Source organism: Pituophis catenifer, unplaced genomic scaffold, assembly GCF_029215685.1.
Source record: "Pituophis catenifer annectens isolate HBS135680 unplaced genomic scaffold, rPitCat1.0.hap2 SCAF_3, whole genome shotgun sequence".
In the NCBI taxonomy this organism is placed as follows: Eukaryota; Metazoa; Chordata; class Lepidosauria; order Squamata; family Colubridae; genus Pituophis; species Pituophis catenifer.
In genome coordinates, this window is record NW_027256883.1 from 76,760,860 (window position 1) to 76,786,930 (window position 26,071).

At 37.8% G+C, this 26,071-nt stretch overlaps 1 protein-coding gene across 2 annotated transcripts in view; it reads right to left on the reverse strand.

Annotated features, from left to right (window-relative positions):
- Window positions 1-235: 235 nt before the first annotated feature.
- LOC139316024 (glutamate decarboxylase 1-like) overlaps window positions 236-26,071 on the reverse strand; it is a 35,526-nt gene continuing 9,690 nt past the window's right edge. For both annotated transcript variants that reach the window (XM_070942570.1, XM_070942569.1), the window contains exons 4-15: window positions 25,744-25,834; window positions 21,044-21,156; window positions 19,662-19,777; window positions 17,836-17,915; window positions 16,631-16,685; window positions 12,368-12,484; window positions 9,505-9,569; window positions 5,728-5,806; window positions 4,216-4,365; window positions 3,531-3,638; window positions 1,685-1,774; window positions 236-409 (exon numbers count right to left, since the gene is read on the reverse strand). In XM_070942570.1, coding sequence (XP_070798671.1) covers window positions 236-409; window positions 1,685-1,774; window positions 3,531-3,638; window positions 4,216-4,365; window positions 5,728-5,806; window positions 9,505-9,569; window positions 12,368-12,484; window positions 16,631-16,685; window positions 17,836-17,915; window positions 19,662-19,777; window positions 21,044-21,156; window positions 25,744-25,834 — 1,238 coding nt within the window. The remainder of the gene's footprint in view (window positions 410-1,684; window positions 1,775-3,530; window positions 3,639-4,215; window positions 4,366-5,727; window positions 5,807-9,504; window positions 9,570-12,367; window positions 12,485-16,630; window positions 16,686-17,835; window positions 17,916-19,661; window positions 19,778-21,043; window positions 21,157-25,743; window positions 25,835-26,071) is intronic.

The window sequence follows — 26,071 nt, forward strand, 5'->3', positions numbered from 1 at the left end:
AACTACAGCACAGCACTTTTATGAAAAAAAAAAAAAATAACCACAGACTTTTGTCAATTTGTGTTCCTCAACTTTGACAACTCTAAGATGTGGACTTCAGCTTCCAGAATTGTCAAGAGGGCTAGCTGGGGAATTCTGGGAGCTGAAGTACACACATGTTAAAGCTGTCAAGGTTGAGAAACACTGCTGTAGAGAATGACCACAATACTAATAATACTTTTTTTTTTTCAGATTATCATAAATCCTTCCCAAGCCTTTCAATTTCTTCCAAGAGGAAATCAACATCTGATTTTTTGGTTGCTGGATTGGAGAAGACCATTCGGAAAAAGTTCACATTGTCCCCCAAAGGTTGATAGCTAACCATAGTAGTGCCTTCTTCAATCATCCTTGCTTTCATTTTTGGAGCAACCTGGATAGATAGGGCAGAAAACAATACTTAATTCCTGGGATAATGCATTGAAGAGACTAAGGAATAAGTAGTAGCAGCCATTATTTTGGAATGACAGCAGAAATATGATTAAAGTGTATATTTATATCTTATTAAAATATGGTGAACCTTATGCTTATCAACATTGACATTTTAGAGATGTCTTAATATTGATATTAACATTTTTTCTTTATCTTTAAAGATTTAAACATTCCAGTGTTAATATTCTCTGGTCAATACAGTACAAATAGCACTGTATTCAAGTAATATAATATATTGCTTATGCCTTATCATGATTCAATAAAATAAATTAAAGAATGAAAAAAGGATTCAATGGTGTTTCTTTGATTAGAAAAAAAATAAAGTAGAAACAGACTGGAATGAAATGTTGGCATGACACCATGCAGAACAGAAACAGTCAGGTATGTCCATCAAAGGCTAAAGGCAAAACCAGATCTTCTGCCATTGCAGATTGTATCTATTATGCATAGATTAGACTACCCTTCCCCAAATGCTGGATCGCATGATCCTCCATCACTAGCTGTCATACTCAATGGATCCTCAATGGTAAGGATAGTAGGAGTTGTCCTCTAATATATTTAACTTTTTTTTTTTTAATTTGATTTATATGCCGCCCTTCTCCGAAGACTCAGGGCGGCTTACAAAGTGCTCAGCAATAGCCTTCATCCTTTTGTATATTTATACAAAGTCAGCTTATTGCCCCCACAAACTGGGTCCTCATTTCACCTACCTTAGAAAGGATGGAAGGCTGAGTCAACCTTGAGCCTTGGCGAGATTCGAACCCTGCAGTAATTGCAGGCAGCTGGTCTTAAGCAGCTTAATAACAGGGTGCCTTAAACCCTTGTACTACCAAGGCTCTATAATATATTTAACTTATGTTAAATATATTAGACTTAACTTAGCTCCATAAACACTTGTTCCAATGTAGTGCTTTTCAAACTTGGCAACTTTAATATGTGTGGACGTCAACTCCTAAAATTCCATACCCAGAATGGTTGGCTAGAGCAGAGGTGGGCAACTATGGCCCTTTTATGACTTGTGGACTTCAATTCCCAGAATTCCTGAGCTAACATGGCTGGCTCAGGAATTCTGGGAGTTGAAGTCCACAAGTCATAAAAGGGCCATAGTTGCCCACCCCTGGGCTAGAGAATTCTGGGAAGCCCACACATATTAAAGTTGCCAAGTTTGTGGGGGGAAAAGACCTGCTCTGACAGAAAATGTACATATGAGTTTTACCTGATGAAGTCTTTTGTCTCTTTCTGGCCCTTTTGGGATATGTCGAAGACTTGGTGGGATATACCAGAAACATACATTGCTGAATTCAGGCTTGAAGATTTTTGTAAAAAAAAAAAAAAGAGGTAAAATCAAACATTTTTATTTCTGCAACAAATGTTCTACTCTATCAAATAGGCAGGGAAAATTGTAACCTGAAGTCTTATAAACAAAATTAAAATAAATCCACGCTTTAAGCAAAATCCTTACTAATCCTTACTATCAATATGAACCCATGGTAAGCCCATGGTTCGCTCTGTTGGCATTTTGTTGTGCCTGATGACATTGCACGAGTTCTTCTCTTTTCCATTTAATGCCCAGCATGAAAAAAACTCATTGGAAACATCAGCCACTCTACTTCCTTCCTTCTTTCATTCCTTCAGAATTGCCTCTCCATTAAACACAACTGTTCCTGCCTGTTTAACATAGGGTAAAATATTTTCTACTGCCAACCCAATAAACATCATGAAATAGCTCAGGGGGTCACTTCTCCACTGTGGAGTCAAAATTCATAATGAAATAAGCTAAAACTTGTTTTTATTAAGTTCACTGCAACCTTTAATATTGGCTGAATTTGTTTCTGCATGAACATACATTTTAACTTATTTTATTGAGAATTATCATTGGTTCAGGTGTAGGATATTTCCATGAGACGTTTATTAATATCTACTGAGATAAAATGTGTGAAAACACAGTTTATTTAAATTTCATTAATTATATACGAGTTTCTGAGGCATCTTAATGAATTACTACATGTTTTAAAATTGGTTATTTTCCATTAGCTCAGAAAAAAAAATGACGTGTGAAAAACGTTCCATAAATACCAAAAATTTAAGCTGTGGAACCTTTCCAGATCTAACATATTTAGTTTAACTTTTCATAGTCCTTTTTTGATAATTTTACAACTGCTATTTGTGAAGCATTTTTATGTCTTTTGATATTGCACATTTGCTACTCTATTTTTCACTCCTGGGGCATTATGAAAACTAAGGATTGCCTTTTCTGATGTTCACATATTTATGAAACATTTTACATTTTACACATTAATAGCTCAGGGAAATCTCTGGGGCTTAACATCAAATAAATATGCACCCACATGAATTTGTAAAGAAGTTCTGGAAAATGTAGAATTCTAGCATTAGAATTCTACTCAGTTGAAGCAGAAATGTGAGGTTCATACCCATTTTAAAACATATTTTCATTTAATCTGATTAATTTATTTGGCAGCTACTGAACCTAGGGAAAAAGATGATTCATTGTTCCTAGTCATTGGAAATCTTGATTCACATCCAGAATGTGTAATGCAAAGAATTCACTTGCGTGAAGATTCGTATGCAAAGTTTCAGCTAAGGAAAAAGAAAGACTGGGAAAAAAGGATTGGAGGGATGGAGGTGGAAGAGGAAAAAACACATTTATTCCTTATAATCCAGCCAAGAAAGATTGGAAGACCTTTGTAACTTTCGTGATAATTAACTTAGTTATTTATTTTATTTATATCCTACCATTATTGTTTTTACAAATAACTCAAGACAGCAAATACAGGCAATATACCTTCTTCCTCCTATTTTGCCACAATAACAACTCTGTTGCAGGTTGCTGAAAGAGACTGGCCCAAAGTCACCCAGCTGGCTTTCATAGCTAAAGCGGGATTTGAACTCACGGTCTCCTGCTTTCTAGCTGGTGTCTTAACCACTAGACCAAACTGGCTCTTTTCATCCTTTGTGAGGAAGACTTTTGTGGGATCTGGAAACTATAGCTTAACAAAATAAAGAAGTAATACAGAGACTTCTTGCTGCTGTTAACTCCTAACCTCAGCATCAAAAACCAGCTCATAGTTATTTCTTGTCTTGAGCTCCTTGTAAAGATATTCTGCAAGTTCCAAAAATTCGTTGATAAGAATTTCAAATCCTCCTGTGCCCTGTAAGATACATAAGGCAGAACAAACATGAGTCATTCTATTGTATGCTGCAAGCTTGCAGAGTAAAATGTCAATGATTTATCTGGGGCTAGCAAACAATTAAAATGAGGTCTTCCTCATTTAAAGTTTTATTATGTAAAGTAACATAATGGCTATATTGAAATTTCAGAAGCTGCCTTTTCAAGAATACAAAGATTCCTTTGCAGATTTTTATTAGAGCTTCATTAAAAAGAAGTCCAGCAATTTTATTGCTGACTTTTATTGCTGAGACCAGCAATACTGATCAGAATCTATATTCTTATTCATTCATTCATTCATTCATTCATTCATTCATTCATTCATTCACTCACTCACTCACTCACTCACTCGCTCACTGTCTCATTCACTCACTCATTCATTCATTCAAATGTATTGCAAATGGATATGTGTGTATACGTTAATTAATAGTATTAATTTTATTTGAAAAAAATATTCTCAAGTGATGCAGCTTGCCATAGAATGAACTAAATCTAACATTAAAAACTAAGAAACTGAAAGCAACCGACTTGTTCATATTTAGTAATGAATGTGTTCCTACTTTAGCTCTCCACATTAACCATAGTTTGAAGACATCAACATGTCGGCCACATTGGATTGTCTTGTCTCCGGTGTCATAAACTGTATCATAAGCCTTGTCTGGTTGGAAGAGATAGTCAGCACAGAGCTGATTGCAGGCTTGGAGAAGACCCTAGAGGAGATAGATAATGAGAAAAGTTTCTACCAACAATTTTATTTTACATGTTGTTATGATCTGATATCCTTCTAGAAATGAATCGGGGCAGGGCTGTGATTCCCACCAAGCCAAATGTATAATATTCATGTATTACAATTGCTCCTCAGTTAATGGCCACTTGTTCAGTGATTAAAGTTGTGATAGTACTGAACAAGTGGTAATTACAGCCAGTCCTCAAAATTCTGGCTGTCACTGCAGCCCTGTGCTCATCATTGGTGCATGATTCAAGTGCTTGGAGCAGTCGTAGTATCTCACAGTCATAGGGCTACCTTTTGCAATCTTCCTTGTCAGTTTCCAACAAGCAAAGTCAACAGGGAAGCCAACAGGGAAAATTGCAAGTTAGTTCCATCACTTTTTTCTTCTAAGGAGTCCCACTTGTATTCCATAGCAAGCTCATATTGGAGCAAACCTTCCCCAGCTCCACTAAATGTCTCTATTACCTGTATGATTGCTCAAAAGTAAGCTAATTAATTTAGAATAGAATAGAATAGAATAGAATAGAATAGAATAGAATAGAATAGAATAGAATAGAATAGAATAGAATAGAATAGAATAGAATAGAATAGAATAGAATAGAATAGAATAGTTGGAAGGGACCTTGGAGGTCTTCTAATCCAACACCTGCTGCTTAGGCAGCAAACCCTACACCACTTCAGACAAATCCAACATCTTCTTAAAAACTTCTAGTGTTGGAGCATTCACAACTTCTGCAGGCAAGTTGTTCCACTGATTAATTGTTCTAACTGTCAAGAAATTCTCTTTAGTTCTAAGTTGCTTCTATCCTTGATTAGTTTCTACCAATGGTGGGTTGCCCCTGGTTTGGACCGGTTCACAAGAACTGGTAGTAAAACCAGTGGGAGGCTCCATCCACTGACCCCGATGTCATCAAGAAGCTTCTGCGCATGTGCAGAAGCACGGGTGTGCACAGCCCCATTGCAAACCGGTAGTAAAGGTAAGTAGAATCCATCCTGGTTTCCATCCATTGCTTCTTGATCTACCCTCAGGTGCTTTGGAGAATAGCTTGACTCCCTCTTCTTTGTGGCAGCCCCTGAGATATTGGAACACTGCTCTCATGTCTCCCCTAGTCCTTCTTTTCATCAAACTAGACATACCCAGTTCCTGCCACCATTCTTCATATGTTTTAGCCTCCCCTAATCAATAATTTCAGTAAAAGTAGCTTCCATATGATACAATGGGAGCCTTGTCTTACAAATCTTTCCTTGTGCAATATTATTTCAACATTATTTAGATAAAAAATCTTATTTTTTATAGCAAACAAGTAGGCCTACCTGGGCAAAAAAAAAAAAAGCAAATTACCTTTTCATGGACTAAAAAAGCTGAGCACTGTAGCGGAACACCCATCAGTTTGTGAGGATTCCATGTAACAGAGTTGGCTCTAATTAAAGAAGAGAACTTTAATATCTGCAACTGCTTTAATATCTCTGTTAATATCTGCAACTGTATCATTATAGAAACTCAACAAAAAAACAGAAACAAAAAAAGGGATGTTAAATGTGGAACGCTTAAAAGAAAAGAATAGAAGTATTTTTTTTAAGCTGGAAAAAATAAAATTATGTACAGCTCACCGGTCACTCTATGATCCTATGTAAATATATGCATTTACTAGTGATTCGGGCGCCATACAATCACACAAGCTCAGTGAAAAACCACTGTTCACTGTATATAAGTATCAGACTGGAAGTGGTTATTATTATTATTATTTATTACATTTCTATACCGCCCTTCTCCCGAAGGACTCAGGGCAGTGTACAGCCATGATAAAATAATACCAACACAAACATTAAAAAACCGTTTAAAATAATTTAAAGCATTGGCCGTATTTAAAACGCCTAGATAAAACCTCTTTAAAACCATTTAAAACCCACTTAAATTAATTCATTTGGTCAGGCCGGCTTGCTGAAACAATAAAGTCTTCAGCGCACGACGGAAGATGCAGAGGTCGGGGATCTTCCTTATGTCTGGGGGCAGCTCATTCCATAGGGCAGGAGCCCCCACAGAGAAGGCTCTCCCCCTAGGGGTCACCAGCCAACATTGTTTGACCCTGAGGAGGCCCTCTCTGTGAGAGCGTATCGGGCGGTGGGAGGCATGCGGTGTCAGAAGGCGGTCCTGTAAGTATCCTGGTCCTAAGCCATGGAGCGCTTTGAATATGGTGACTAGCACCTTGAAACCCACCCGGAACACCACTGGGAGCCAGTGCAGCTCGCGCAAGAGAGGTGTTACATGGGAGCGACAAGTTGCCCCCATAACCACTCGCGCGGCCACGTTCTGGACCAGTTGGAGCCTCCGGGTGCTCCTCAAGGGGAGCCCCATGTAGAGAGCATTACAGTAGTCCAGACGGGAAGTGACAAGGGTGTGAGTGACCATGCGTAAGGCGTCCCGATCCAGAAAGGGACGCAACTGGGAAATCAGGTGAACCTGATAAAAAGCCCCCCTGGCCACGGCCGTCATATGATCATCTAAAGACAGCCGCATATCCAGGAGGACGCCCAAGTTGCAAACCCTCTCTGAGGGGGTTAAGATCTCATCCCAATAGCCAGCGATGGTACCAGCTGGCTATATCAGGGCACAGGAAACCACAGCCACTCAGTCTTGGAGGGGTTGAGTTTGAGCCTGTTCCTCCCCATCCAGATCCACATGGCCTCCAGGCATCGGGCAAGAGCATCATTGGGGTGGTCCGGGGTAGAAATGTACAACGGCGTGTTGTCGGCATACAGTTGCCATTTCACCCCAAAACCACGGATGATCTCACCCAGCAGCTTCACATAAATGTTGAACAGGAGGGGTGAGAGGACTGACCCTTGCGGCACCCCACAAGTAAGGTGCCTCGAGGTCGACCTCTGCCCCCCCATCAACACAGACTGCGTATGGTCGGAGAGAAAGGAGAACCACCACAACACGGTGCCTCCCACTCCCAATCCCCCCAACTGACGCAGCATGATACCATGATTGATGATATCAAAAGCCGCTGAGAGATCTAGGAGGACCAGGACTGAGGAGCATCCCCTGTCCCGAGCCCTCCAGAGATCATCAACCAGAACCGGTTTGGTGACGTCATATCGTCACCGCTACCAGCTCGGCCGAACTGGACCGAACCGGGAGGAACCCACCACTGAACCAATGCGATCAATGCCATTTCCGTACTGTAACCCATCCTGAAGCCCGACTGGCATGGATCTAGATAGACAGCTTCATCCAGGTATTGAGGAAGCTGTCGCGCCACCACACTCTCAACAACCTTCGCTGCGAAGTGGAGGTTGGAGACCAGATGGTAATTAGCTAATATAGCCGGGTCCAGGGAGGGCTTCTTGAGGAGGGCCTCACTACCGCTTCTTTCAAAGCAGCTCGGAAGACACCCTCACTCAAAGAAGCATTAATAATCCCCTGAAACCAGCCTCGTGTAATCTCCAGGGAAGCCAGCACCAACCAGGAGGGACACGGGTCCAATAAACATATGGTAGCGTTGAGTCTCCCCAAAATCCTGTCCACGTCCTCAGGAGCCACAGGGTCAAACTCCTCCCAGATAACACTCTCAAGATCCGCCCCTATCATCCCATCCGAGGCTACCCAATCGGAGTCCAGGCCGTCCCGAATCTGAGCAATTTTATCATGCAGATTGATGGATTAAGGGAAGACCCCACCCTCCATGTGCATCCTGCTTCCTTCTTCCCCATCTTTTTAATTGTAATTGTAATATACAGTAATACTGTTATTCAAATTTCTAGGTTCTACCATATCGCAAGATCTAAAATGGACAGCTAACGTCAAAAACGTCATCAAAGAAGCACAACAAAGAATGTTCTTTCTGCGTCAACTCAGAAAGTTCAAACTGCCCAGGGAGCTGCTGATACAGTTCTACAGAGGAATTATTGAGTCTGTCATCTGCACCTCTATAACAATCTGGTTTGGTTCTGCAACCCAACAAGACAGATATAGACTTCAGAGGATAATTAGAACTGCAGAAAAAACAATTGCTACCAACCTGCCTTCCATTGAGGACCTGTATACTGCACGAGTCAAAAGAGGGCTGTGAAAATATTTACAGACCCCTCACATCCTGGACATAAACTGTTTCAACTCCTACCCTCAAAACGACACTATAAAGCACTGCACACCAAAACAACTAGACACAAGGACAGTTTTTTCCAAACACCATCACTCTGCTAAACAAATAATTCCCTCAACATTGTCAAAATATTTACTAAATCTGCCCTATTATTAATCTTCTCATCGTTCCCACCACCCATCTCCTTCCACTTATGACTGTATGACTATAACCTTGTTGCTTGCATCCTTACGATTTATATTGATATTGTTTCCTGATTACTTATTTGTACCCTATGACTATCATTAAGTGTTGTACTTTATGATTCTTGATGAACGTATCTTTTCTTTTATGTACACTGTGAGCATATGCACCAAGACAAATTACTTGTGTGTCCAATCACACTTGACCAATAAAAAAATTCTATTCTATTCTATTCTATTCTATTCTATTCTATTCTATTCTATTCTATTCTATTCTATTCTTTTATTCTAATATTAGGAATATTTATTGTTCATGATTTTATTGTCGTTTAATGTTTGTAAACTATCCAGAGTCACTTTAAGGTGACATAGGTGGCAAACAAATCTAATAAAAACAAACAAACAATATATATATATATTTATAGATAAGCTTGTATTTTTAGTTCCTGATTATTACTGGTTCTTTTATTTGGTATGTGAAATGAGGGAAGCTTTCTCACATTCAGTTTAACTGCAAGTGTGAATGAGTTTGTTTAGGGGGAAATTATATCCTTTGTGGATCAGTTGAACTGGGTCTATTAATGCTTTTCTATTTTCCCCACATATACTGTATCTCTTCCTCCTTCAACTGATGTGCAGGTTGTAGGAATAGGATCCATATTTTTTCCCCCTGCTTCTCATAACACAACTCACTTTGGTTGTTCATGAGTCATTATCATTGTAATTATATTCTTTATCTTCTCTTCAGGGAGAGGTTAGAAACAAACCAACAAAAATAATATATTAATCTCATTGCTGTACAAATAAATTACATCACAAGATGCTTACCGTTCAATGCCGCTCAATTTATGGGAATGCTTTCTTGACAATAGTAAACCACCTCCCCATGATGCCTATTGAAATTAAACACACAGTTATCTAAATGAAAAGATTCCACCTTTTATCACATTTTGCCAGCCATACTTTCTACAGTTGCATTTCAAAAATATAAGAGAAAAGAGAATCTAAATCCCAAAATGAGAAAACAGAGAAAAGATTGATTGTCTGATTTTATAAATCTTTTGCTTTTTACTAAGCAGAATACCGAATAGTTCTTTCTGTTCTGTTATAGTCTGGTAGAGGAGCAGCACTTGAATGGAAATAATGGTGTTTTAAAAGGGATTAAAAATAAAAGTTATTGTATTAGTATTAGTTATATACTTCAATAGTGGAAGGAAAAACTAGAATATCCAATTTTGGAGAATCAATGATACCAAGTGTGAAGGAATAGATTAGGGATAGTGATAGTGATAGGAAGAATAGAATAGAATAGAATAGAATAGAATAGAATAGAATAGAATAGAATAGAATAGAATAGAATAGAATAGAATAGAATAGGACAGGACCTTTTTTTTTTTTTTTATTTGATTTATATGTCGCCCTTCTCCGGAGACTCAGGGCGGCTTACAATGTGCTCAGCAATAGCCTTCATCCTTTTGTATATTTATACAAAGTCAGCTTATTGCCCTGGTCCTCAATTTACCTACCTTAGAAAGGATGGAAGGCTGAATCAACCTTGAGCCTTGGCGAGATTCGAACCTGCAGTAATTGCAGGCAGCTGGTCTTAATAACCAGCTTAATAACAGGGTGCCTTAGACCACTGTACTACCAAGGCTCCTTTTTTTTTTAGAGACCTTAAAGGTCTTCTAGTCCAGCCCCCTGCAGGAGACTTTATACCATTTCAAGTGGCTGTCCAGTCTCTTCTTAAAAGCTTCCAGTGATGAAGCGCCCACGATTTCTGAAGGCAATGTGAATATACATCTTACAATTTAAACATGAAATTGACTAATTATAAAATATTATTTCATGTTTATTGGACACTAAAGAATGATCATTAGATTTTTTTTTTAATGTGGGCGTTGTAAAAGATTTAAAGGTTTCTTAATTCATATGATCTGGTCTTTCCAATTGTAGCCTTGTTTTGATATTAAATCACTACATATGTCGAAACACATAGGAAAGGAAGTTATAGTTAAGGAACCATGGAATGTTTAATTATATTTCTAAAATATGAACTTTGTCATCTCATGAGCAGCTTTGGCTCTATTGGGGCAACTGGAAAGAAACTTACCCTCTGATATTAATGACAATACATAGGATATGACTTTGTTATCTAATGATAAATTTAAGGATTAAATTAATTTTATATTGTTACTGCAGTTATTGTGTAGATCCTTTTTCTGTTTTTCTTTTTGTCACTTCCAGTATATACTAATTGCCATTTTATTTATTTATTTATATCCCAGCTTTATTATTTTTACAGATAACTCTGGCTTAAGGTTACCCAGCTGACTTTTGTGCTAAGGAAAACTCTTGGTCTCCCAGGTTCTAGCCTGGACCTTAACCACTAGACCAGAGGTATCAAACTCAAGGCCCGAGGGCTGGATCCAACCTGCAGGGTGCTAGATCTGGTCCACGGGGCCACCCTAGAAACAGTGAAAGGCTGGCCTGTGGTGCCTCTGCCAGCGTAAATGGAGCTTGGGAGAGCCACGTGCAGCCCTCCTGAGCTCCATTTTCGCTGGCGGAGTGCTTGGCCACCACAGGTGCCCCTGACATGAGTGATGTTGAGCTGGCCATGCCCCCCCAGGCCACACCCACCTGCCCCCCACCAAGGTCAAACACAGCCCTGATGCTGCCCTCAATGAAATCGAGTTTGACACCCCTGCACTAGACCAAACAGGATATAATAGTATGCTAATATGGTGGTACATATGACTTCAGTTTTCTACTTGTACCCATTATTGAAAAAATTGTGTTTAAAACATTTTAAGTTAAAGTAAGCTTTTTAAAGTTTAAATAAAGTACTGTTTGAGAGCTGGCTTGATATAGTAGGTAAAGCATCAAGCTCAAAATCAAGAGTCTATAGGTTGTAATCCTTCGGTACAAAGTTGTCTGGGTGACATTGAGTCTTTTAGCTTCTGCACTCCAGGCAGTTGCCAGGACTCAACACAAAGTACTTTAGTTTTAAAATGTGTCATATTATGTACTGAATAATATGAATTAGTCATAGGAAGGAAATTACTGAAGTCAAATAACAATCTCCTGCAACATCCCATTAGTTATATTCTGGCTCAGGGTGTTATTCGGATATAACCAAGATTTTCTTCTTACCTATGTTTACCTTAAATGAATAACCTTAAGGGTGGCAATGATCTTTCTCTCCTTGAAAGCCAGTAACATCTTTCATGGTTATCTCTGCTCATCATATGCAATTATAAATCAATTTTTATAAATCAACCAATTCACTGACTTCTAAATTGTCTTAATAACTGTTATTTATACACATGTCTTTGTGCGTGTGTACATTTATTGGGGCTGTATAACTCTATCAAATAGGCTTTATACAATCTGAAAAGAAAATAGAGTTTGCAATATCCACAGAAACAAACAACCTCTCTTCAAATCATTAAAGCCATCCAGAGTCATTTTGGAGGGTAAGATGGGCGGCATATAAATTTAATCAATCAATACACGTATTTTTTTTCTAGGCTCATAAAGCTGATTTGTAAGATGCGTCAAGCTGGCTTTGCATAGTGAGGAAGCTGGGCCTGCACATTTGTGAGGGGACAGCTGGCAGCAGCTTATAGACCAGTCCACTTCTGTCTCATCACTAGTTTGTTGCAGCATTGAGTGTGAAAAAAAGGGATCTTACGTCCACATGCATCCAAAGATTGTATTTTTCACAAATGTCAGCAATATTGACAAGAGGATCAAAAGCTCCATAGACTGTTGTCCCAGCTGTGGCACTAACATACAGTGGTATTTTTCCCTGAAAAAGAATACAGCAACATACATTAAAGCACATGTAATTTGTCCTCTGTCATAATCTTTATTATAATTAAAACATCTTTCTGTTTTGGATGGTGTAGCTAGGTACTGCATATTTAGGACATTTTAGCTCAGAAGAGATTATTATTATTATTATTATTATTATTATTATTATTATTATTATTATTATTATTATTATTAGTTAATCTTTAGTAAGATTCACAGCCTTTGAGGCTGGTTAATAGCTCAGCAGCTCGAGTCCTAACCAAGGACCTAGGAACTGTTAAGGTATCGTCGGAGGATGTAAGCTGTTCCGAGTAAGGTGGTTTTTTGTAGAGTCAAAATGTTCAAGTCCGGCAAATTTAGAATTTCTAAATAGCGGGGTAGCCCTTTGAGTATTGCTCCAAGGGCTCCAATTACAATCGGGACAACACACGATTTCTTTTTCCACAGTCGCTCAACTTCAATTTGCAAATCCCGGTACTTTGTGATTTTTTTCTTGCTGCTTATCTTCAATCTGTGCATCACCAGGTATTGCAATGTCAATGAACCATACTTTTTTCATTTCAACTATTGTTACGTCAGGTGTGTTGTGGACCAAATGCCTGTCAGTCTGAATCCTAAAGTCCCACAAGATCTTGAGTTTCTCATTCTCTAAAACTTTCTCAACCTGATGTTCCCAGTGGTTTTTGCTGTACTCAAATCCAAACTTCTGGCACAATTTCCATTGAATGATCTTAGCAACATTATTATTATTTAATCTTTAGTGAGATTCACAGCCTTTGAGGCTGGTTAATAGTTCAGCAGCTCGAGTCCTAACCAAGGATCTAGGAACTGTTAAGGTGGTTGTTATTATTATTATTTTTATTTTTATTATTTTTATTATTTTTATTATTATTATTATTATTATTATTATTATTATTATTATTATTATTATTTATTGGTTAATCTTTAGTGAGATTCACAGCCTTTGAGGCTGGTTAATAGCTCAGCAGCTCAAGTCCTAACCAAGGACCTAGGAATTGTTAAGGTATCGTCGGAGGATGTAAGCTGTTCCGAGTAAGGTGGTTTTGGATGGTGTAGCTAGGTACTGCATATTTAGGACATTTTAGCTCAGAAGAGATTATTATTATTATTATTATTATTATTATTATTATTATTATTATTATTATTATTATTATTATTATTATTATTATTTAGACTTCTAGACCGCTTCATACTACTTTGCAGCCCTCTCTAAGCGGTTTACAAAGTTAGCATATAGCATATTGCATATTAACATATTGGATTAGCATTAGCATATTGCCCCCAACAATCTGGTTCCTCATTTTACCCACCTCGGAAGGATGGAAGACTGAGTCAACCTTGAGCCGGTGAGATTTGATCTGCTGATCTGCTGAACTAGCAGTCAGCTGAAGTAGCTGCAGTACTGCACTCTAACCACTGCACCACCTCGGCTCTCTCAATTCATGTATGTAACAACTTGTGTGCTTTAAACTTTGATAACTTTAAACACCTTCCTTATTAGCTACTAGATTATAAATATTGCATTAATAAAAATGTGCCAATAAAAAATAATATAAAATGCCTTCTTTCAATCGAACAAAACATATCTTGTAACACCCTCAAGCTAAGACTGACTTGTGAGAACTTCATGGTAATATTGACAACAATATGAAGTGACTTGTCACTGGTGCTTTCTGGGATGATTCTCAACCTAACACTTCCCTTCCAAGTACAACTTTGTTTAAGTCCTGTTTACCTTCTAAGTCCATTATTAAAGTACGACTGAGTTTCATAGACATTATTAGAAAATTAAAAAATGGTGAGTCGGTGCATCGTAAAAGATTTTTATGAGAATATACCAACAAGAATCTTGGGTCATAGGACACATCTGAAGCACTTGAAAAAATAAATCAATAGTAAAAGACTGGTCCACTACAGTAATCATTTTGTGGACAAATACCCATCCTGTTTCCCTTGCAAGCATTAGACAATCCATTATAAGATGTCAAAATTGTAAACATGTCCATTGACTGAAAAGACCGCCTATCCATTTATCATCTTGGAATTGAGAAGGGGAAATGCATTTTCACAACAGCAGTGAATGCACATAGCTCAAGGCAAGGTTGGCCCATTCCATTCTTAGACTTCTAACTTGATTTGGAGGTTGCAGAGATTTCATTGACCTACTAAATAACTTCATCAGGAAGAGATTTTGGAAGATTTGTAGGTTGGTAAAGATTATGTATCTTTCTGTTTTGCCTGCTTTCTTAGATGGGATGTGGATAGGTGTTTTGTAGAGATTGAAGCCTGGTTGATTCTTAAGGTACTGTTCTTTTTCTTTGATTGCTGCATTGTAACATGTTTTATTATTAGATTGATGAGGAGATGTCTCATCTAATCTATCCAGCTACTGGTGGATTAATCTGTGATGGTTGACTGTTGTTGCATGTTGACCTGATGTATTGTCTTTTGATACATCTATAGAGAGGATTTAATCTACATTAGTTTTTTGCTAACTGTCTGCAAGTTTGCCCTATACACCTATGTAGTATTCACAGTATTTGAATTTTATTTTGTATATGACTCCTGTTTTGTCTCTCCTTAGTCTTTGGTCTTTCAGTTTGCTTAATATATTCTTCAAAAACTTTGCTGGTTTATTTACCATGATTATTTTAAATTTGATTAAAATAAATTTGAGATAGGAGCAGGTTATAATTTTTATGATTTGTAACATTTATGTTTTTGTTGGTTGGCTTGACCTTTTGTTGGTTAGCTTGACCTTTTGATGAAAATGTATAGCTATTTAGTGTATTGAAACTGTCATGTAAGTAGTTTACTTCTTTATGTGATTCTAACGTGTTGCAGTGTGTCATTTTAATATGCAGTATTGTTATGTGCTATTTGGATGAGATGATTGTAGTTGGAGATTTGGTCGGTGGATTGTTTTCTGGAAGATATATGTTTGTAATATGCTGTATTTTTGTATAATTAGGATGTCTATAAGGGTTAATTTGTTGTTTTCTGTTTCTGTGAAATTGATTCCCTTGTAAGTATGGTTGATTATATATTTTCTAACTATTTATTTTTTATTTTTTATTTTATATGCCGCCCTTCTCCGAAGACTCAGGGTGGCTTACAATGCGTTAAGCAATAGCCTTCATACTTTTGTATATTTATACAAAGTCAGCTTATTGCCCCCACAAACTGGGTCCTCAATTTACTTACCTTAGAAAGGATGGAAGGCTGAATCAACCTTGAGCCTGGTGAGATTTGAACATGCAGTAAATTGCAGGCAGCTGAATGTTATTAGTCTGCTGCGCCACCAGGCTCTTATTAATTTTTATTTTGACAAAGATGTCATCTATGTAGTGGAGTCAGATTGTTATGTGTTTAACATAACAACAGCATACAATCAAAGCATTGGTAGTGAAACAGAATTTGAACAAATGCTTTGGAGACAGTAAAAATATAGTAAAACAGAGTAACCAGCTAAAGTTTATTTTTTTTTTAAAAAAAAAAAACTGGTATTAAAATTATTGGAGCCAGTTGTACCTCTACAACACTATGGGTGAGCTTATTATACAAGGTGGCCAAGGATACTATTTCTATATACCAACCTCCTTCCCTACTGCTTTTCTATTATAAATCTTTGCAGCCTGTCCAATGCCAGCATTTTCTAATATAAGAAGTACCCAAAGAACGATTTTCCTTATGATATCTTCCTCTGGGGTGTAACTGAACTGTGAGGAAGTAGAAAATTCTTATGGTCCTTTTAAACCACCCTCTCATGAACCTGTTCTTTTTGGTGATGGATGTCTATGCTAGAAGCAAAGCTGAGCAATGGATTGTTGTTTCTATTAGTATCTGCTCATTTGTCTGTCTTTTCCCTTTTGGAAAAAAAGAAAGAAAGAAAGAAAGAAAACTTTTCTATATATTTCTAGATATCCCACTCAAGTCAAATTGCCATTAGCATGATAATTCAAAATTATAAAACAAATTATGTTCCAGAGGAATAGTCACGTAAGTACAGACTGAAAGATTTTACAGGTTGCTTGGACATGAATCTTTGAAGGGAAGTAGCCTACTTTATCAAATTAATAAATATACCACTCAAATACAATAAGAAAACAAACAAACAAACCTGTCTCTTGACTTTGATAATATTTTCCTCCAGTTCGGATGGAATCATTTTCCCTCTGTTTAAATGTTTTAAAAAGTGAAATGTAGATTTGATAAAGATGGCATGCTCAAATTTTCCAAACGTGTAAAAAAACCTTTTTTTTTTTGCAAGCAAAACAATTCACAGATATGTATTTCTGAACAAATCCCCATGACAATCAAGAATCCATCCAATCATTCTCAAAATGGACACACCTACATACACAAAAATACCATACAGTAAAGTGAAGAAGAAAGGACAGAGCTTGTAGGTCTAATTCTTCCATTGTTCATTTTCTTCATGATACATGATAAACTTCCCCAGTACTGTAAAACAATATTTTCATTAAAAATCCATTTGTAGAGAGAGGCTACATTAATAATTATGTGGGAACCTGCAGAGGCATCTACCAATAGACAATCACCTTTGAATATGCAGAAAACCGTGAGAATAGGAAATAAAGACACAATAGAAGTCATAAAGCCATGAAAATCTCCTTTTTCTCTCTTCAAGGAATGTTCAAGGATATCAATGAAGTCCTTATCCTTTTTTCCCTCTCAGAAAACAAAATAAAATTATAAAATAAAATCTGTTTACTGCTTGGATTTACAGTAGAAGTTGAGGGGGGGAAAAGTCATTTATTGTTTTAAATCGTACTAATATTCTTTGTTAAAGCATCATTCATTTTCTAATGGACTCATTCATTCTATGCATTGATGTTCTTGATATCCTTATACATAAAGCCATTTTTATTTTCTATGACAACTAACTTCAGCAGCTACATCTTGATGACACCGATGGGGACAATAGACCTAGTTTGAGCTGATATATTATTTATGATAAATTAATTGATACATTTTACAAGAATCCCTTGACTTCATGGCAGATCTGTACAATGCTGGAGGAAAAATTGTCTGGAGGCAATAATTGAAATAACCTATGCTGCTCTGGGAAAAGTACCTGTTTCTCATTGTTTGTGAAATGCTCCAAGGAAGTAGAAATTATTGTCAAATAACTGACAACTAAGTCATTTGCTCAGGGAGATTTAACCTACTGGGAGGGGAGGGGAGGGGTGCATTTTGTGAAAATAATGAAGCCGGAAGATGAAAATGCATCTCTATCGAAGAACATTAGAGGAAGTGAATTGTACATACTGATATTATGCAGGAAAACTTAGAGAACCTTACCTTTCATCACATTTGATAGCAATAACATTATCCATCCCAATTCCCACAACTGCTGCTGCCTTTTTTATAGAATAGTGACTCTGAAATAATTTAGAGGAGAAATCATCAAATAGGGGAGAAAAAAAAAAGACTTCACAAAATGCATTAGAGATAAACAATTTTATAACTGCTCTTGACTTAAGAAAAATGAAACACGGTAACATTGAGTTTAAAACCATGACTGGTCTGCTAACATCAGTGGGACTGCAGTTCAGTTTTAACAATCCTTATAATTGTATCTGGGAGCAAACCCCATTGAATCAAATTAGAGGAACCTGTGAATAGGTGTGTATAAATAAGAAACAAATTAAGACTTAATAGTGATGATATTAGAGGAGGCAGCAGATGACTTTCAAAATTCTCAATACTGTTTGTAGGGACATCAAGGAATTAAATACTTCTAAGGAGAAAAGATTTCAAAGTATTTTTGAGAGTCAATTAGCAATAGCCATAATACAATTTACTTCTTTTTGGGGTTTGTTACTGATGGAAGTGCTTTTTCTTAGTACTGTTAATTTAATATAATTGTGGGGCATTATGCAGAAAAATAGCAACTACCATAAATAATTTGAATCTGTTTTGAGAAAGTTACCTTCTTAGCATAGGGAGAGTGAAAAAAATAACAACAAAATAAGCTAAATTATTTCTATGAAAGTTTACCTCATAAGTGAAATTAACAACTGAGCGTGCCTTGTCTAAACTACGGTCAAAATATCACCATAATATAATCTATGATACAGTGCAGTTGTGATCCACGTGGAAAATATAATCAAAGTTCATAATTCTTTGATTTACAGTTTATTAATTTATAACTGCTTAAGCTAGTCATCTTCCTTAAATTGTGACAAAGTGAGTCACATTTTATGCACTTTGGAATTTGTGTTAGGCACGTCTTTCACATCTGATGTTCTCTAGATATGGGGGTTCTGTTTTCCAGTTCTGCCAATTATATCTTTAATACATAATAATAATACTTCTAGAATAATAGCCAGGAGTTCAATTCTCACTGGCTCAAGGTGGACTCATCCTTCCATCCTTCCGAGGTTGGTAAAATGAGGATCCAGATTGTTAGGGCTGTAAAGCACTGTGAAGCAGTATATAAGTCTATTGCTATTGCTATTATAACACACCTAGAGCCAGTTGCCATATTGAAATTAGCAACATTAAGTTGACACAAAATCATATTGTGTCAGCAACATGGAGCAGGGATGACTGCAACTATAATAATTGTTTCTAGGCTAAGATTCATGTATTAGATACCAGTCATTGACTTTGCTCTGGGTTTTGCACAACTCTTGTAGCGGTCATGACAATATTTCCTCACTTTTATAACTAGCCATGAATTATACATTAAAAATTCATTTTCCTCCCTTTTGACAAGGTAACTTTCTTTGTGGTAAGTAATCAATTGCTAAAATCAGGGTGAGTGGAATTGAGAGATGGTGAATACCAGTCCTTTGAGGTAGGTAAAGTCAGAAAAAAAGATTCATTAAGAGTCTTGAAATGTACTTTAATGTGTTAGGGTATTGTAACAGAATTTTGAAAGCCTATTAAAGCCCTCCTCTATTCCAACATATAATTAATACAATGAAAGTGGACTTGCTTTGAGTTTCTTTCTCATGGTTTCTACTTTCCCAGGACTCAGATATCTTTTCTGTACTGGCTCTACATTCTTGTGGCATTCCATCACACAGAGTTCATTCAACAATCATGTATTAGTAAGATAATTGCGGTCTGCCACAGTCAAACAACTTTATAGAAGTGTGATTGCACACATAAATACTCACATGTTCAGAAATAAATAATATGATCTCTGGAAGGGCTGCCATGCCTTTGGTTTTAATCTCAGGGTAGTATTTATAGCGAGCAACTAAAACACTGTAGAGGTTTGATATGCTTCCCCCTGGTAAAAAATTAGATTTCATTACCATTTGAATAGCTGAGTGTCATTGGGAATTAACGCTTCATCTCATCATTTCAAGTCAAACAGACAAATTTCAGATACCAAAGGCAGATTAATTTAAGTTATTTCATGTAGTGAATATGGATCATCCACACAGGTAATGTTCTCAATTGCAATTTTCTAGAGGCAGCTTATTTCCATTCAAGACATTTTTCAATGCCAAGGAAGGTCTAGGTAGAAAAGCCATGAAAAGCTTGCTATGTAAGTAAAACTAACCTGATTACATTCTCATCCACTAGGATACAACATAATTTATTAGTGTTAAAAATGATGTTGCATTGATTCCAACATGCTGAATTCTACAACCTTCTACGATACTCAGATGGCATATCATTGTTTCAATCTGGTATGGTCCATCTTCATCATTCAGTGAAAATCATTATTTTCTCTCATCCACTGGTGATTTGCAGCATCGTTATAAAGCTTTGGGTGCCACAAAAATAATTGAGAACAGAGAGTAGAACAGGATGACTAAGTATGACTTTTTTCTTGGTAGGTTCTTATTACAACACATCCAATGCAATGATTTTGCCATTTCTGTATTCATTTTAAGGAAGGAGGAAAGTATTGAGCAGCAATACTCAGCAAGGCTGAGATGGCTGTCTTCAAATCTGTGGTAACATAGATAATGTCAGGAACCAGGATTTTGCTTCCCTCCCTCTACTGAAGTTGTACCCCATTATCTTCCCATAGCTTTTCTTCTCCTGAGGAATTAAAAGCAATTGCTTCTTATTGTCTTCTCAGTATGAAGATGCCACCTATTTCCACATAGAAAGAGTAAGGAAAAGGTAGCCATCTCACTGGAAACAGAGGGGAAGAACCTCCACAGGCTGGATGTAGAGGCCTTGCAGGACAGACCATTATGTGCAGATCAAAATTTCCTTTCTCTGCCTTATAGTGACATCACATGTTTGTGTGTACACAGGAAGAAAGAGGAAGATATATTATCCTTATGTATGTATAATGTACCGTTATTATTTTTATAAATAACTCAAGAGGGCAAACATAGTAATACTCTCTCCTCCTCCTATTTCCCCACAACCAGAAACCTGTGAAGTGAATTAGGCTAAGAGAGAGAGTGGCTGGCCCAAAGTCATTCAGCCATCTTATATCCCTAGGAAGAGACAAGAACTCACTATTTGAAATGTCAACAACCTACACTGGTTCCATAATTTGAATAACACTGAACATTTTTAATCTACTTACCTGGAGAAAATATGCCATCTGATTCCCTTTCTTCCCATCCAATAATTTCCTGCATTTTCTTCAGCAGGATCTCCTCCATTATGATGAATACTGGTGCTATTTCATATGTAAACCTGTTAAAATATTTTAATGTAATCAACATAACACAGTCAGCAAACACAGAAACCGAAACAAATCCAAATTGCTTGACAAAGATAAAAGCAAGGCAGTGATGCAGAATTCCATCTGGTTCATTTAGAAAAGATCTATTCACAGAATCCAGTAGCTATACATACAAATAAAACTATAGAAACATAGACTGATGTATGCATGCATTTTATCCCTAAGGCTCACCTAGAAACTAACAGAATATCGCATGGGATATGTACCTTGGGCAAGTCCTTCATCATTTTAGCCAATGTCTATCCACTGCAGGACAAAGGCCTCTTCCGCATATTTCCAACCTATGCGGTCCTGAGCCTTCTTTTGTCAATTGGGCCCGCAATACTTATTTATTTATTTATTTATTTATTTATTTATTTATTTATTTATTTATTTATTTATTTATTTATTGGTTCGATTTATATGCCGCCCTTCTTCGGAGACTCAAGGCGGCTTACAATGTGTTAAGCAATAGCCTTCATACTTTTGTATATACCTGCTTAGTAGGGCTTTCGCGCTCCCCCCCCCAAGCGGTGTTCTTTTTATACAAAGTCAGCTTATTGCCCCCACAACCCGGGTCCTCATTTTACCTACCTCAAAAGGATGGAAGGCTGAGTCAACCTTGAGCCTGGTGAGATTTGAACTTGCAGTAATTGCAGGCAGCTGGCAGCTAAGTGCTACTTAACAGCACTTTAGTCTGCTGTGCCACCAAGGCTCTTGGTGTACTTGCAAGTACTTATGACTTGCAAGTACTTATGACTACTTATGTGCAGCTAAACTTAGAATAACGTTTGAAAAATTCCTAGAGTCACCCCTACTTTTCTCAAGTGCTTTTCTTATTATCCATTTGCCACTCTCTCAATAAAATATCAACATAACAAAATATGCAGAAGGGCAACTTGTGTCCTAGAACCCTGATGGTGAACCTATAGATTGCGTGCCAGAGGTGCGCATGCACAGTCCTCTCTGTGGGCACCTGTGCCATCACCAGCTACTTTTCTGGTTTCTAGTGTGCACATGCACGCTGGCCAGCTGGTCTTCACAGGTGCTGGAGCACCGGAAAACAGCCTGAAAAATGCCCAAAAAGCGGGCTGTTTTCAGGCCGGTTTTTGGGCCAAAAGCAGCCCAAAAAACAGCCTGAGAACAGCCCCCAAAACAGCCAAAAAACAGGAATGTGCGTGTCGGCCAGCTGGTCTTCGGGATTCCGGAACTCCGGCACACACACATGCACGCGCATGCACGCACGCTCCGGTTTGGGCACTCGGTGCCGAAAAGGTTCGTCATCACTGTCCTAGAATCACCTTCTTCCCACCACTTTGGAATGAGAGAACTTTATTTCTATTTTATGTTGCTTTATATACCACATGAAGTAACTTGCTAGGATGGGCAGGCATATAAATTGAATAAATCTTTATTTTTTATTTTTTTATTTTATTTTGAATTTATATACCGCACCTTCTCTCGAGGGACTCAGGGCGGTGTACAGCCAGATAAAAACATACAATACAAACATTAAAACAATTAAAAAGATATATATTAATTTGGCCCCAATTTAAAATAACAAACTAATTAAAAATATTTAAAAAATATATTAAGTCAGCCCGGCTTGCTGAAAAAAGAAAGTTTTAAGGGCACGGTGGAAGGCACTAAGGTCTTGGATTCTCCTTATCTCTGGGGGCAGCTGATTTCAGAGGGTAGGTGCCCCCACAGAGAAGGCCCTCCCCCTGGGGGTCACCAGCCTACATAGTTTGGCTGATGGCACCCCGAGGAGGCCCTCTCTGTGGGTACGCACAGGTCGAAGTCTCGAAGATAACTAGGTCCTAAGCCAAGGAGCGCTTTAAAGGTGGTAACCAACACCTTGAAGCACACCCGGAAGACCACTGGGAGCCGCTCACGCAAGAGCGGTGTTATGTGGGAGCGCCAGGGGGCTCCCGTGATTACCCGCGCGGCCGCATTCTGGATCAATTGGAGCCTCCGGGTGCTCCTCAAGGGAAGCCCCATGTAGAGAGTGTTGCAGTAGTCCAGGCGCGAGGTGAAGAGGTCGTGAGTGACTGTGCACAGGGAATCCTGATCAAGAAAGAGCCGCAACCGGCGAATCAGGCGAACCTGACAGAAGGTCCCCCTAGCTACAGCCGTCAGATGTTCCTCCAAGGACACCTGAATATCCAGGAGGACTCCCAGATTGTGTGCCCTCTCCACGGGGGCCAAAGACTCGCCCCCGATAGTCAGTGATGGAGTCAACTGACTATATCGGGATGCCGGGAACCACAGCCACTCAGTCTTGGAAGGTTGAGCTTGAGCCTGTTCCTCCCCATCCAGATCCGCACAGCCTCCAGGCACTGGGACATCACTTCAAGGGCATTGTTGGGGTGGCATAAAAGTTGTGTTTGCCCATTCTAACTTTTCTATATTGAAACTTACATTTCCAGGAGCATGTCCTTGAAAGAAAAGGAACTGTAAGAAACTTCCTAATAGAAAATGTATATAAAATATGAACAGTAGTACAAGCTGTTTTCACATCCATACGAAATGAATGAGTTGGAGTTATAGTTGCATATTGTAGACCTTAAAGTTTTAGGTTCCTGGGCAACTAAGTGTTAAAGGATGTTATTGTATACACTAATTTTAAATATCAAACAGGCTGCACATAAATCAGACTGTTTAGCAATGAAAAGGGACCTTTTTCAAAGCTTTTGAAGAGTTGAACTGATGCCATCTTGTATCATAAATGGCTCTCTTTGTTCCATCCAAATTATTAGATACTTAACCCAGAAGGGGAAAATGATTACATTTGCTGACATTTTGTATAATTTACCATGACTGTTAATTCTCTTTGTATCTGAAGTTCTCAACAACCTTCCTACTGACTCCTGTGATTTTTTTCCAACAGTTTTTTTTCTTCACATTTCTTGCACAATAGCCATCTTGTTAAAATTTTACCATGGAGATGAATTCTGATGCTCAAAATGTTACACATGTGACTGAAGTATGAGCAAAAGTATTTCAATTTTTCTGTGTTGAGTAGAAGGATCACCCTCTCCTATATCCTCTAAGGCTAAGCCCTATTAATATTGCTAGGTGAACTACTTGAGCATTAAAGTTTGTTTTCAACAACAAATGCCAAATTATTTTTGTTTCTCTTGAATAAAGAAAAAAATGGTGGAGAAGCTACAGGTAGTCCTTGACTTACGATAGTTCATTTAGTGACCATTCAAAGCTACAACGGCACTGAAAATGTGACTGTTTTTCAGTTACAACTTGTGCAGCATCTCCATGATCATGTGATCAAAATTCAGATGCTTGGCAACTGGTTAATATTTATGACCGCTGCTGTGTCTCAAGGTCATGTGAACCCCTTTTGAGACCTTCTAACAAGCCAAATCAATGGGGAAGCCAGATTCACTTAACAGCCATGTTACTAACTTAACAACTGTAGTGATTCAAGTAGCAACTCTGGCAAGAAAGATTGTAAAATGGGGCAAAACTCACTTAACAAATGTTAACAGAAATTTTGAGTTCAATTTTAGTCATAAGTCGAGGACTATCTGTACTACTAATGAGACTACAAAACTGTCAGCATTCATAGGGCTTTCCTTCTGGATCAACAGAAAAAAGAACTTTTCAAAGAACTAAACAATGTCAACATACTACTTCTAAGAAGTACCATATTTTTTGGAGTATAAGACTCACATTTTCCCCCCTAAAAGAGGCTGAAAATTTGGGTGCGTCTTATACGCCGAATGTAAAAGTTTTTTGAAACTTTTTTTCAGCCCTAACGAGGCACTAGTGAGTGAAGCACGCTTTGTCTGCTACCTCTGACTCTCAGCTGTGCTTTAGAAGCTTTTTTTCAGCCCTAACGAGGCACTAGCAAATGAAGCGATCTCCGTGCTTTGCCTGTTTTTCTCATTGCTGCTCCCTCTTCAGCTGTGCTTTAGAAGCTGTTTTTTAGTCCTAATGAGGCCCTAGCGAGTGAAGCGATCTTCCGACCTTCGCCTGCTTTTCTCATTGCTTCTCTTCAAAGATCAGCTGTGCTTTAGAAGCTGTTTTTTTATCCCCAAGCAGGAGATAAAAAGTGCACATGCGTGCTCAAAACCAGCAAACTAATGTGCTGAAGTTGCCCAGACTAAGGACACTAGCCAGATGAATACCTGGTAGGCAGATTTTTTTCCCCTATTTTCCTCCCCAAAAACTAAGCTGTGTCTTATATTCTGGTGCATTTTATACTCCGAAAAATATCGTAGTTTTTATTTGTACTTATTACTTATTGCACATGACCCAACCAGTCAATTAGACACAATGTATCAAGGATTCATCATTTAAAATTTCAATCAGACTTTTCCTAATACATTCGGGAAAACTGAAGATTTACTAAGCTTTCCAAGTTCTAAGAACTTAGTGGACCATGCTATTCATGCTTCTTACCCCCCAAAAAAGGAAATAGTCCTTTCTTTGTTGAAGCTCATGCAGTCTTTTCATTCTTAAAGAGCAACTAAATATTCTGCTGAAATATTATTTAATCTTATATTAATCCTATATAAAACTGAGATTACAGTACATACATGTTTGTATTTGCAGTAGCTGTCAACCATTCTCCAACAAGTCCTATAATGTCAAGGCCACTGGAAAGTTGGTTGAAATAACGGGGATGTCCTTAAAAATACAAATGTTAGAAATATATCATTTTAAGACACTCTTAATAGTTCAATAAAGCAGCCACAGGTAGTTGGAAGATAATGTAAAAAAGTGTTTTGCCCATGTGCCTAGGTTGTTTTATATGTAGAAAGAGTTCACATTTTTATGGGACTATAATATCCCTCAAAACATTCATGGCACAGCAGTGAACAAAGAACAAAAATCTCCTCAAAAATCTGCATTACAAAAGACATT